The 14,495-nt window shown below is 46.3% G+C and overlaps 1 protein-coding gene across 1 annotated transcript in view; it reads left to right on the forward strand.

Moving 5' to 3' along the window:
• The window catches only part of EIF3CL (eukaryotic translation initiation factor 3 subunit C like), a 41,240-nt gene that overhangs the window by 12,110 nt on the left and 14,635 nt on the right, over window positions 1-14,495 (forward strand). Inside the window, 5 exon segments of the mRNA XM_071419432.1 lie at window positions 1,669-1,726; window positions 2,452-2,577; window positions 5,088-5,181; window positions 7,509-7,995; window positions 10,296-10,455. Of these exon segments, the coding sequence (XP_071275533.1) occupies window positions 1,669-1,726; window positions 2,452-2,577; window positions 5,088-5,181; window positions 7,509-7,995; window positions 10,296-10,455 (925 nt within the window).

Here is a 14,495-nt window from a genome sequence, read left to right on the forward strand (position 1 = left end):
AATTTTGGGGTAATTTTATCCATTTTTGAGGTAATTTGGAGGTAATTTTATCCATTTTTGGGGTAATTTTTTCCCTTTTTGTGTCATTTTCCAGCCTGAACTATGGCAGAAGTGCCTGGGCTGCATCGAGGGGTGGATTTGGGATTTTTAGGGTCACATTTGGGATTTTTGGGGTCAGATTTGGGATTTTTGGGGTCAGTTTGGGATCTATGGGATCAGCTGGGATTTTGGGGTATTTTTGGGTTATTTTTATCCATTTTTGGGGTAATTTTATCCATTTTTGTGTCATTTTTTAGCCTGAACTATGGCAGAAGTGCCTGGGCTGATCTGTGGGGTCACATTTAGGATTTTTGGGGTAATTTTATCCATTTTTGGGGTTTTTTCCAGCCTGAGCTGTGGCAGAAGTGCCTGGGCTGTATCGAGGGGTGGATTTGGGATTTTTGGGGCATTTTTGGGGTATTTTTATCCCTTTTTGTGTCATTTTTTAGCCAGAACTGTGGCAGAAGTGCCTGGGCTGCATCGAGGGGTGGATTTGGGATTTTTGGGGTCACTTTTGGGGTAATTTTATCCATTTTTGGGGTCATTTTATCCATTTTTGTGTCATTTTTTAGCCAGAATTGTGGCAGAAGTGCCTGGGCTGCATCGAGGGGGAGATTTGGGGTTTTTGGGGTCACATTTGGGATTTTTGGGGTCAGTTTGGGGATCTATGGGATCAGCTGTAAATTTGGGGTCACTTTTGGGATTTTTGGGGGATTTTTGGGATTCTCTTGTAACTTTTTGGGGTTTTTCCAGCCTGAGCTGTGGCAGAAGTGCCTGGGCTGCATCGAGGGGTGGATTTGGGGGTTTTTGGGGTCAGATTTGGGATTTTTGGGGTCAGTTTGGGATCTATGGGATCAGCCGTGAATTTTGGGGTATTTTTGGGGCAGTTTTGGGGTAATTTTATCCCTTTTTGTGTCATTTTCCAGCCTGAATTATGGCAGAAGTGCCTGGGCTGCATCGAGGGGTGGATTTGGGATTTTTGGGGTAATTTTATCCATTTTTGGGGTCAGTTTGGGATCTATGGGATGAGCTGGGATTTTGGGGTATTTTTGGGTTATTTTTATCCATTTTTGGGGCAATTTTTTCCCTTTTTTTGTCCCTTTCAGCCTGAACTATGGCAGAAGTGCCTGGGCTGCATCGAGGGGTGGATTTGGGGTTTTTGGGGTAATTTTGGGGTAATTTTATCCATTTTTGGGGTTTCTTTCAGCCTGAACTATGACAGAAGTGCCTGGGCTGCATCGAGGGGTGGATTTGGGGTTTTTGGGGCATTTTTGGGCTCAGATTTGGGATTTTTTTGTAACTTTTTGGGGTTTTTCAACCCAAGCTGTGGCAGAAGTGCCTGGGCTGATCTGTGGGGTCACATTTGGGGTTTTTGGGGTCACATTTGGGATTTTGGGGTCAGTTTGGGATCTATGGGATCAGCCGTGAATTTTGGGGTCACATTTGGGTTTTTGGGGTCACATTTGGGGTTTTGGGTCACTTTTGGGGTTTTTGGGGTCAGTTTGGGATCTATGGGATCAGCCGTGAATTTTGGGGTCACATTTGGGTTTTTGGGGTCACATTTGGGGTTTTTGGGGTATTTTTATCCATTTTTGGGGTAATTTTATCCATTTTTGTGTCATTTTTTAGCCTGAATTATGGCAGAAGTGCCTGGGCTGCATCGAGGGGTGGATTTGGGATTTTTGGGGTAATTTTGGGGTTTTTTTGTCCCTTTTAGCCTGAACTATGGCAGAAGTGCCTGGGCTGATCTGTGGGGTCACATTTAGGATTTTTGGGGTCATTTTATCCATTTTTGGGGTTTATTTCAGCCTGAATTGTGGCAGAAGTGCCTGGGCTGCATCGAGGGGTGGATTTGGGGTTTTTGGGGCATTTTTGGGGCATTTTTGGGGTAATTTTATCCATTTTTGTGTCATTTTTTAGCCTGAATTATGGCAGAAGTGCCTGGGCTGCATCGAGGGCTCAGATTTGGGATTTTTGGGGTCATTTTGGGGTTTTTTTGTCCCTTTCAGCCTGAATTGTGGCAGAAGTGCCTGGGCTGATCTGTGGGGTCACATTTGGGATTTTTGGGGTATTTTTATCCATTTTTGGGGTTTATTTCAGCCTGAATTGTGGCAGAAGTGCCTGGGCTGCATCAAGGGGTGGATTTGGGATTTTTGGGGTCACTTTTGGGGTATTTTTGTAACTTTTTGGGGTTTTTTCCAGCCTGAACTATGGCAGAAGTGCCTGGGCTGATCTGTGGGGTCACATTTGGGATTTTTGGGGTCACATTTGGGGTTTTTGGGGTAATTTTATCCATTTTTGGGTTTATTTCAGCCTGAATTATGGCAGAAGTGCCTGGGCTGCATCGAGGGGCGGATTTGGGATTTTTGGGGCATTTTTGGGGTAATTTTGGGGTTTTTTTGTCCCTTTTAGCCTGAACTATGGCAGAAGTGCCTGGGCTGCATCGAGGAGCTCCTGGAGCTGCTCTTTGCCCACCCCGAGATCTTCGTGGGGGAAAACGTCCTGGAGGAGTCGGAGAATCTCAGCAACCCCGAGCAGGTTTGGGGGATTTATAGGGGATTTTATAGGGGATTTATGGGGGATTTATGGGGTTTTATAGGGGATTTATGGGATTTTATGGGGGATTTATGGGATTTGGGATCATTTATGGGGAATTTATGGGATAATCGGAGAACCTCAGCAACCCCGAGCAGGTCTGGGAACGTTTATGGGGATTTATGGGGTTTGGGATCATTTATGGGATAATCGGAGAATCTCAGCAACCCCAAGCAGGTTTGGGGGATTTATAGGGGATTTTATAGGGGATTTATGGGATTTTATAGGGGATTTATGGGGTTTTATAGGGGATTTATGGGATTTAGGAGCTTTTATGGGATCATTTATGGGGGAATTTATGGGATTTAGGAACATTTATGGGGTAATCTGAGAACCTCAGCAACCCCGAGCAGGTTTGGGAACGTTTATAGGGGATTTAGGAGCTTTTATAGGGGAATTTATGGGGTTTGGGATCATTTCTGGGGCAATCTGAGAACCTCAGCAACCCCGAGCAGGTCTGGGGAATTTATGGGGGAATTTATGGGATTTAGGAGCTTTTATGGGATCATTTATGGGGTTTGGGATCCATTTATGGGGTTTGGGATCCATTTATGAGGGAGTCGGAGAACCTCAGCAACCCTGAGCAGGTCTGGGAACATTTATAGGGGATTTATGGGGGATTTATGGGATTTTATAGGGGATTTATGGGATTTGGGATCATTTATGAGATAATCTGAGAACCTCAGCAACCCCGAGCAGGTTTGGGAACGTTTATAGGGGATTTTATAGGGGATTTATGGGGGATTTATGGGGTTTGGGATCATTTATGGGGGAATCTGAGAACCTCAGCAACCCCGAGCAGGTTTGGGGGATTTATAGGGGATTTTATAGGGGATTTATGGGATCATTTATGGGGTTTGGGATCATTTATGGGGAATTTATGGGATAATCTGAGAACCTCAGCAACCCCGAGCAGGTTTGGAACGTTTGGGGGATTTAGGAGCTTTTATGGGGGAATTTATGGGGTTTGGGATCATTTATGGGATAATCTGGGAACCTCAGCAACCCCGAGCAGGTCTGGGGGATTTAGGAACGTTTATGGGGGCATTTATGGGGTTATTTATGGGATTTTAGGGTGCTGGGTTCATTTTTGGGGTCATTTTTGGCAGTTTTGGGTTCATTTCTGGCATTTTTGGGTTCCTTTGCAGCCGTTCCGGGTCCGTGGCTGTGTCCTGACCCTGGTGGAGCTCGGGGCTGATTTTGGGGTCACTTTTGGGGTTATTTTTGGGGTTTTAGGGTCAGTTTTGGGTTCATTTTTGGTATTTTTGGGTTCCTTTGTAGCCGTTCCGTGTCCGTGGCTGTGTCCTGACCCTGCTGGAGCTCAGGGCTGATTTTGGGGTCATTTTTAGGATCATTTTTGGCAGTTTTGGGGTCATTTTTGTTCATTTTTGTTTTCCTTTCCAGCCCTTTCGGGTCCGTGGCTGTGTGCTGACCCTGGTGGAGCTTGGGGCTGATTTTGGGGTCGATTTTGGGGTCATTTATGGGATTTTGGGGTTTGGGTTCACTTTTAAGGTCATTTCTGGGATTTTTGGGTCATTTTTGGGTTCCTTTCCAGCCGTTCCAGGTCCTGACCCTGGTGCAGCCCAGGGCTGATTTTGGGGTCATTTTTGGGGTCATTTCTGGGGTTTTTGGGTCATTTTTGGGTTCATTTTTGGTGTTTTTGTTTTCATTTCCAGCCATTTCGTGTCCTTGGCTGTGTCCTGACCCTGGTGGAGCCCAGGGCTGGTTTTGGGGTCATTTTTGGGGTCATTTCTGGGATTTTTGGGTAATTTTTGTTTTCCTTTCCAGCCCTTCCGTGTCCGTGGCTGTGTGCTGACCCTGCTGGAGCTCAGGGCTGATTTTGGGGTCGATTTTGGGATTATTTATGGGGTTTTTGGTGTTCTGGGTTCACTTTTAGGGTCATTTATGGGATTTTAAGGTTTTAGGGTCACTTTTGGGGTCATTTATGGGATTTCAGGGTCATTTAAGGCATTTTTGGGTCATTTCTGGCAATTTTGGGTTCATTTCCAGCCGTTCCAGGTCCTGACCCTGCTGGAGCTCAGGGCTGGTTTTGGGGTCATTTTTGGGGTTATTTATGGGGTTTTTGGTCATTTTTGTTCATTTTTGTTTTCATTTCCAGCCCTTTCGTGTCCGTGGCTGTGTGCTGACCCTGGTGGAGCTCAGGGCTGGTTTTGGGGTCATTTTTGGGGTTATTTATGGGATTTTTGGGTAATTTTTGTTTTCATTTCCAGCCCTTTCGTGTCCGTGGCTGTGTCCTGACCCTGGTGGAGCTCAGGGCTGATTTTGGGGTCATTTTTGGGGTTATTTATGGGGTTTTTGTTTTCCTTTCCAGCCCTTCCGTGTCCGTGGCTGTGTCCTGACCCTGGTGGAGCTCAGGGCTGATTTTGGGGTCATTTTCGGGATTATTTATGGGATTTTTGGTCATTTTTGTTCATTTTTGTTTTCATTTCCAGCCATTTCGGGTCCGTGGCTGTGTGCTGACCCTGGTGGAGCGCATGGACGAGGAATTCACCAAGATCATGCAGAACACAGATCCCCACTCCCAGGGTGGGTCCTCTATGGGGGCAGAGGGGTGGGGAGGGGTCAGGAGAGTCCAGAAAACCCAAAAAAATCCTAAAAAAATCCCACAAAAAAATCCGGAAAAAATCTGAAAAAATCCGAAAAAAAAAAAAAACCAAAAAATAAAAAAAAAAAATCTGAAAAAATCTGAAAAAAATCTCCAAAAATAAAAAAAAATGCGAAAAATCCCAAAAAAAATCCTAAAAAAATCAAAAAAATCAAAAAAAAAATCCAAAAAAACCCAAAAAAATCCCAAAAAAATGCCCAAAAAATCCCCAAAAAAATTCCGAAAAAATCCTCAAAAATCCCAAAAAAAAATCCCTAAAAAATCCCCAAAAAAATCCCCAAAAAATCCCAAAAAACCCCAAAAGAATAAAAAAAAATCCCAAAAAAATCCAAAAAAAACCCCCAAAAATCCCAAAAGAAATCCCAAAAAAATCCCCAAAAACCCCAAAAAATCCCCCAAAAAATCCGAAAAAAAATCCCAAAAAAATCCCAAATAAATCCGCAAAAACCCCCCAAAAAATCCCCCCAAGAAACCCCCCCCAAAAAAATCCCCAAAAAATCCCCCCCAAAAAACCCCCCAAAAAAATCCCAAAAAACCCAAAAAATACCCCAAAAAACACCAAAATAACCCCAAAATTTTGGGGGGGTTTTGGGGATTTTTTGGGGGGATTTTTTGGGGATTTTTGTTTTATTTTTTGGGGATTTTTTGGGAATTTTTTTTTACATTTTTTGGGGATTTTTTTTTATTTTGGGGGATTTTTTGAGCATTTTTTTGAGGATTTTTTTGCATTTTTTGCGGGTTTTTTGTGTTTTTTTGGGGGATTTTTTGGGCATTTTTTGGGGATTTTTTTGGGCATTTTTTGGGAGTTTTTTTGGGAGTTTTTTAGGGATTTTTTGGCTTTTTTGGGGATTTTTGGGGGGGGCATTGTTTGGGGGGGTTTTTTTGCCTTTTTTGTGGGTTTTTTGCGGTTTTTTTGTGGATTTTTTTCCCTTTTTTTTTGGGGGGGGGCATTTTTTTGGAGTGTTTTTTGGGGTTTTTTTAGGGTATTTTTTGGGAATTTTTTTTTACTTTTTTGGGGATTTTTTTAATTTTTTGGGAATTTTTGGGGGCATTTCTTTGGATTTTTTGGGCATTTTTTTGGGATTTTTTTTATTTTTTGGGGAATTTTTTTGACATTTTGTGGGCACTTTTTGGCATTTTTTGGGATTTTTTTTTACTTTTTTGGGGATTTTTTTTTATTTTTTTGGCATTTTTTTGGCATTTTTTGCAGATTTTTTGTGGATTTTTTGCGGGTTTTTTGAGATTTTTTGGGGAATTATTTTTTACATTTTTTTTTGGGATGTTTTTGGGGGCATTTTTTTGGGAATTTTTTTGACATTTTTGGGCACTTTTGGGGATTTTTTGGGGCATTTCTTTGGATATTTTTGGGCAGTTTTTTGGGGAATTTTTTATTATTTTTTGGGGATTTTTGGGGGATTTTTGGGGGATTTTTTGGCTTTTTTTTGGGGGTTTGTTTTGCATTTTTTGCGGGTTTTTTGGGGATTTTGGGGGGATTTTTGGGGTTTTTTTGGGGATTTTTTGCAGATTTTTTGTGCATTTTTTGTGCATTTTTTGTGGATTTTTTTCTTAGTTTTTGGGATTTTTTGGGCATTTTTTTGGGATTTTTTTGGTTATTTTTGGGGCATTTTTGGGGGGATTTTTTTTTATTTTTTAGGGGATTTTTTTTATTTTTTTGGCATTTTTTTTGCATTTTTTGCAGATTTTTTGTGCGTTTTTTGCGGGTTTTTTTGTGGATTTTTTGGGGGGATTTTTTTTTTGGCATTTTTGGGGATTTTTTTGGGGATTTTTGTTTTATATTTTTCAGGATTTTTTTGCGTTTTTTAGCGGTTTTTTTGTGGATTTTTTTCTTAGTTTTTGGGATTTTTTTGGGCATTTTTTGGGAATTTTTTTGACATTTTGGGGGGGTTTGGGTTTTTTTTGGCATTTTTTGGGCTTTTGGGAATTTTTTTGACATTTTTTGGGCACTTTTTGTGATTTTTGAGGCATTTTTTGGGGAATTTTTTTGACATTTTGGGGGGATTTTTTTATTTTTTTGGCTTTTTTTTGGGGATTTTTTTTTTAATTTTTTGGGATTTTTTTTGCATTTTTTTTGCTTTTTTTTTTGTGGTTTTTTCGCAGTTTTTTGGGGGTTTTTTTGGGCATTTTTTTTTGATTTTTTTGTGCATTTTTTCGCAGTTTTTTGCAATTTTCTTCCGATTTTTTTTTTTAATTTCTTAAATTTTTTTTTAAATTTTTTCCCCCCTTTCAGAGTACGTGGAGCACCTGAAGGACGAGGCGCGCGTGTGCCGCATCATCGCCCGCCTGCAGCGCTACCTGCAGGGCAAGGGCAGCCCCGAGGAGCTCTGCCGGGTTTACCTGCGCCGCGTCCTCCACACCTACTACAAGTTCGACTACGGCGCCGCCCGCCGCAAGGCACGCGCCGAAGGCCACGCCCACCAGCAAGGCCACGCCCACCAGGAAGGCCACGCCCATAAGGAAGGCCACGCCCATAAGGAAGACCACGCCCATAAAGAAGGCGGAGCAAAGAAAGAGGAAGAGGAGGAGGATGAAGGGAAGGAGAAAGAGGATGAAGGGAAGGAGAAGGAAGAAGGGAGGAAGGAGGAGGAGGAGGAGGACGGACGGAAGGACGGACGGAAGGACGGACAGAAGGAGGAGGAGGAGGCGCAGGTGAAGAAGGAGGAGGAGGAGGAGGAGGAAGAGGAGGATTCGGAGGCGCTGATGGAGAGGCTGTGCAGGTGAGGGGGAGGCTGGGGGTGGGGACACACCTGGGGACACCTGGGGACACCTGGAGGGGTGGGGACACACCTGGGTGAGGTCAGGGACACACCTGGGGACACCTGGAGGGGTGGGGACACACCTGGATGGGGTCAGGGACACACCTGGGGACACCTGGGGACACCTGGATGGAGCAGGGACACACCTGGACACACCTGGGGAGGTGGGGACACACCTGGGGACACCTGGATCAGGTCAGGGCATACGTGGAGAGGGACAGGGACACACCTGGGTGGGTTGGGGACACACCTGACACACCTGGATCAGGTGAGGGCATACGTGGAGAGGGACAGGGACACAGCTGGGGACACCTGGGGACACCTGGAGGGGTGGGGACACACTTGGGTGGGGACAGGGACACACCTGGGTGGGTTGGGGACACACCTGGGGACACCTGGAGGGGTGGGGACACACCTGGGGACACCTGGGTGGGGGAAAAGGGGACAGGGACACACCTGGAGGGGGTTGGGACACACCTGGAGGGGGACAGGGACACACCTGGATGAGGTCAGGACACACCTGGGGACACCTGGGGAGGTGGGGACACACCTGGAGGGGGTTGGGACGCACCTGGAGAGGGACAGGGACACACCTGGACACACCTGGATGGGGGAAATGGGGACAGGGACACACCTGGGGACACCTGGAGGGGGACAGGGACACACCTGAGGAGGTGGGGACACACCTGGGTTGGGTCAGGGACACACTTGGAGGGATGGAGACACACCTGGATACACCTGGATGGGGGAAATGGGGACAGGGACACATCTGGGCACACCTGGGGAGGGATGGGGGGCACACCTGGGGAGGTGGGGACACACCTGGATGGGGGAAAAGGGGACAGGGACACACCTGGGCACACCTGGATCAGGTCAGGGACACACCTGGACACACCTGGAGAGGGACAGGGACACACCTGGACACACCTGGGTGGGTTGGGGACACACCTGGACACACCTGGATGGGGTCAGGGACACACCTGGACACACCTGGATGGGGTGGGGACACACCTGGAGAGGGACAGGGACACACCTGGACACACCTGGAGAGGGACAGGGACACACCTGGACACACCTGGATGGGTCAGGGACACACCTGGACACACCTGGATGGGGTCAGGGACACACCTGGACACACCTGGAGAAGGTTGGGACACACCTTGGGATTTTGGGGCTGAAAAGGGCTGAAATTTTGAGATTTTGCAGTTGAAATTTTGAGATTTTTGTGGTTGGAATCTCAGCTTTTTGGGGTTGAAATTTTGAGATTTTGGGGTTGAAATCTTGGCATTTTGGGGTTGGAATCTCAGGATTTTGGGGCCGAAATCTTGGCATTTTGGAGTTGGAACCTCAGGATTTTTGGGTTGAAATTTCGAGATTTTTGGGGTTGGAATCTCAGGATTTTGGGGCTGTAATTTTGGGATTTTTGGGGTAGGAATCTCAGCTTTTTTGGGGTTAAATTTTGGGATTTTTGGGGTTGAAATTTTGGGATTTTGGGGTGGAAATCTTGGGATTTTTGGGGTTGGAATCTTGAGATTTTTAAGGTTGAAATTTTGGGATTTTGGGGCTGATATTTTGAGATTTTTGAGGCTGAAATTTTGAGATTTTTGGGGTTGGAACCTCAGGATTTTGGGGCTGAAATTTTTAAATTTTTGGGGTTGGAATCCTGGGATTTTGGGGCTGAAATCTCGGGATTTTGGGGTCGGAATTTTGAGATTTTGGGGCTGACGATTTGAGATTTTTGGGGTTGAAATCTTGGCATTTGGGGCTGACAATTTGAGATTTTTGAGGGTGAAATTTTGAGATTTTGGGGTTGGAACCCTCAGGATTTTGGGGCTGAAATTTTGAGATTTTTGGGGTTGAAATCTTGGCACTTTGGGGTTGGAATCTTGGCTTTTTGGGGTTGGAATTTTGGGGCTGAAATTTTGAAATTTTTGGGGTTGAAATTTTGATATTTTGGGGCTGACGATTTGAGATTTTTGGGGTTGAAATTTTGGGGCTGAAATCTTGGCATTTTTGGGGTTGAAATCTTGGCATTTTGGGGCCGAACTTCAGAGATTTTTGGGGTTGGAATCTCAGCTTTTTTGGGCTGAAATCTTGGCATTTTGCGGGGTGGAATCTCGGGACTTTGGGGTTGAAATTTTGGGATTTTTTGAGGCTGAAATTTGGGGATTTTGGGGTTGAAATTTGGGGATTTTGGGGCCTAAATCTCGGGATTTTGGGGCTGAAATTTGGAGATTTTTGGGGGTTTCTCACCTGTTCAGGTTCGTGTACGCCAAGGACCGCACGGACCGGATCCGCACCTGCGCCATCCTGTGCCACATCTACCACCACGCCCTGCACAGCCGCTGGTACCGCGCCCGCGACCTCATGCTCATGTCCCACCTGCAGGACAACATCCAGCACGCCGACCCACCTGTGCAGGTAAGGGTTAAACACACCTGAATGGGTTAAACATGCGCCTGAAGGGGTTAAACACACCTGTGCAGGTGAGGGTTAAACACACCTGAAAGGGTTAAACACACACCTGAAAGGGTTAAACACACCTGCGGGACAACATCCAGCACGCCGACCCACCTGTGCAGGTAAGGGTTAAACACACCTGAAAGGGTTAAACACACCTGAGAGGGTTAAAAACACACCTGAAAGGGTTAAACACGCACTGAAAGGGTTAAACACACCTGCAGGACAACATCCAGCACGCCGACCCACCTGTGCAGGTAAGGGTTAAACACACCTGAAAGGGTTAAACACACCTGAAAGGGTTAAACACACCTGCGGGACAACATCCAGCACACCGACCCACCTGTGCAGGTAAGGGTTAAACACGCACTGAAAGGGTTAAACACACCTGAAAGGGTTAAACACACCTGCGGGACAACATCCAGCACGCAGACCCACCTGTGCAGGTAAGGGTTAAACACACACCTGAAAGGGTTAAACACACACCTGAAAGGGTTAAACACACCTGCGGGACAACATCCAGCACGCCGACCCACCTGTGCAGGTAAGGGTTAAACACACCTGAAAGGGTTAAACACACCTGAGAGGGTTAAAAACACACCTGAAAGGGTTAAACACGCACTGAAAGGGTTAAACACACCTGCAGGACAACATCCAGCACGCCGACCCACCTGTGCAGGTAAGGGTTAAACACACCTGAAAGGGTTAAACACACCTGAAAGGGTTAAACACACCTGCGGGACAACATCCAGCACACCGACCCACCTGTGCAGGTAAGGGTTAAACACGCACTGAAAGGGTTAAACACACCTGAAAGGGTTAAACACACCTGCGGGACATCCGGCACGCTGACCCACCTGTGCAGGTAAGGGTTAAACACACACCTCAAAGGGTTAAACACACCTGAAAGGGTTAAACACACCTGAGAGGGTTAAACACACCTGCAGGACAACATCCAGCACGCAGACCCACCTGTGCAGGTGAGGGTTAAATACACACCTGAGAGGGTTAAACACACCTGGGCAGGTAAGGGTTAAACACACCTGGGCAGGTGAGCCTGATGCACCTGGAAGGGTTAAACACACCTGAAAGGGTTAAACACACCTGCAGGACAGCATCCAGCACGCCGACCCACCTGTGCAGGTAAGGGTTAAACACACACCTGAAAGGGTTAAACACACCTGCAGGACAACATCCAGCACGCCGACCCACCTGTGCAGGTAAGGGTTAAACACGCACTGAAAGGGTTAAACACACCTGAAAGGGTTAAACACACCTGCAGGACAACATCCAGCACGCCGACCCACCTGTGCAGGTAAGGGTTAAACACACCTGAAAGGGTTAAACACACCTGCGGGACAACATCCAGCACGCTGACCCACCTGTGCAGGTAAGGGTTAAACACACCTGAAAGGGTTAAACACACCTGAGAGGGTTAAAAACACACCTGAAAGGGTTAAACACACCTGGGGGTGTGAGCCTGATACACCTGAAAGGGTTAAACACGCGCCTGAAAGGGTTAAACACACCTGCAGGACAACATCCAGCACGCTGACCCACCTGTGCAGGTAAGGGTTAAACACGCCTGAGAGGGTTAAACACACCTGGGGGTATGAGCCTGATACACCTGAAAGGGTTAAACACACACCTGTGCAGGTAAGGGTTAAACACGCACCTGAAAGGGTTAAACACACCTGCAGGACAACATCCAGCACGCTGACCCACCTGTGCAGGTAAGGGTTAAACACGCACCTGAAGGGGTTAAACACGCACCTGAAGGGGTTAAATACACCTGAGAGGGTTAAACACACCTGGGCAGGTGATTTAGGCACACCTGGATGGGTAAATCACACCTGGACAGGTGATTTAGGCACACCTGGACAGATAAACCACACCCGGACAGATAAACCACACCTGGCCAGGAGATTTAGGCACATCCAGACAGGTAAAGCACACCTGCACAGGTGATTTAGGCACATCTGGACAGGTAAACCACACCTGGACAGGAGATCCAAGCACACCTGCCCAGGTGATTTGGGCACAGCTGGATAGATAAACCACACCTGGACAGGTGATTTAGGCACATCCAGACAGATAAACCACACCTGCACAGGTGATTTGGGCACATCTGGACCTGTAAATCACATCTGGGCAGCAGATTTAGGCACACCTGGATAAGTGATTTAGGCACACCTGGACAGATAAACCACACCTGCCCAGGTGATTTGGGCACATCTGGACACGTAAATCACACCTGGACAGATAAACCACACCTGCCCAGGTGATTTGGGCACACCCGTCCACCTCTCCCCACCTCACCCGTCTCAGGACCTTCTCAACACCTGCAGCTGCCGCCATTTTGTGACCTCCAAAAATTCCATTTCCAACCCCCAAAATCTCCATTTCTCATTTCAAAAATTCCAATTTTTTACCCAAATTTGGCATTTTTTGCCCCAAAATTTTGTCACTTATTCCCAGGTCTCTCATCTGTGTCCTCACCTGTCCCAGCTCCCCCTGATTCCCTCCCATACCTTGGAGTTTCCGCCATTTTGTGACCTCCAGAAATTCCATTTTCGACCCAAAAAAATTCCATTTTCAGCCCCAAAATCTCCATTTCTCATTTCAAAAATTCCAATTTTTTACCCAAATTTGGCATTTTTCGCCCCAAAATTTTGTCACTGATGTCCCATCTGTCTCTACCTGTGTCTCACCTGTCCAGGTCCCCCTGAGTCCATCCTGAACCTTGGAGTTTCCGCCATTTTGTGACCTCCAAAATCCCCATTTCCAACCCCTAAAATCTCCATTTCTCATTTCGAAAATTGCAATTTTTTGCTCAAAATTGGCATTTTTCACCCCAAAACTTCTTCACTTTTCCCCAGGTGTCTCCACCTGTGTCTCACCTGTGTCCCACCTGTGTCTCACCTGTCCCAGGTCCCCCGAGTCCCTTCAGGACCTTGGAGTTTCTGCCATTTTGTGACCTCCAAAAATTCCATTTCCAACCCCCAAAATCTCCATTTCTCATTTCAAAAATTGCAATTTTTTGCCCAAATTTGGCATTTTTTACCCCAAAATTTTGTCACTCATCCCCAGGTGTCTCACCTGTGTCTCACCTGTGTCCCCACCTCTCCCAGCTCCCCTGATTCCCTCCTGTACCTTGGACTTCCCGCCATTTTGTGCCCTCCAGAAATTCCATTTCCGACTCCAAAAATTCCATTTTCAACCCCAAAAATTCCATTTCAAACCCCAAAAATTGACTTTTATTCTTACCCAAAATTGGCATTTTTCACCCCAAAACTTCTTCACTCATCCCCAGGTCTCTCACCTGTGTCCCACCTGTCCCAGCTCCCCCTGAGTCCCTTCAGGACCTGGAGTTGCCGCCATTTTGGGACCTCCAAAAATTCCATTTTCAACCCCAAAACCTCCATTTTTTTACCCAAATTTCACATTTTTTTGCCCCAAAATTTTGTCACTTATTCCCAGGTGTCTCCACCTGTGTCCCCCCTGTGTCTCATCTGTCCCAGGACCTTCTCAACACCTGCAGCTGCCGCCATTTTGTCACCTCCATAAATTCCATTTCCAACCCCCAAAATTCCACTTCCCACCCCAAAAATTGACTTTTATTCTTACCCAAAATTGGCATTTTTCACCCCAAAATTTTGTCACTGATGTCCCATCTGTCCCCACCTGTGTCCCCACCTGTCCCAGCTCCCCCTGAGTCCATCCTAAACCTTGGAGCTGCCGCCATTTTGTGACCTCCAAAATCCCCATTTCCAACCCCTAAAATCTCCATTTCTCATTTCAAAAATTGCAATTTTTTGCTCAAAATTGGCATTTTTCACCCCAAAACTTCTTCACTTTTCCCCAGGTCTCTCACCTGTGTCCCACCTGTGTCCCCCTGTTTTTCACCTGTCCCAGCTCCCCCTGATTCCCTCCCGTACCTTGGAGCTGCCGCCATTTTGTGACCTCCAAAACTTCCATTTCCCACCCAATTATTTTGTAAT

Source organism: Agelaius tricolor, unplaced genomic scaffold (genome assembly GCF_023055355.1).
Source record: "Agelaius tricolor isolate 1412-34295 unplaced genomic scaffold, bAgeTri1.0.p SCAF_107, whole genome shotgun sequence".
NCBI lineage: Eukaryota > Metazoa > Chordata > Aves > Passeriformes > Icteridae > Agelaius > Agelaius tricolor.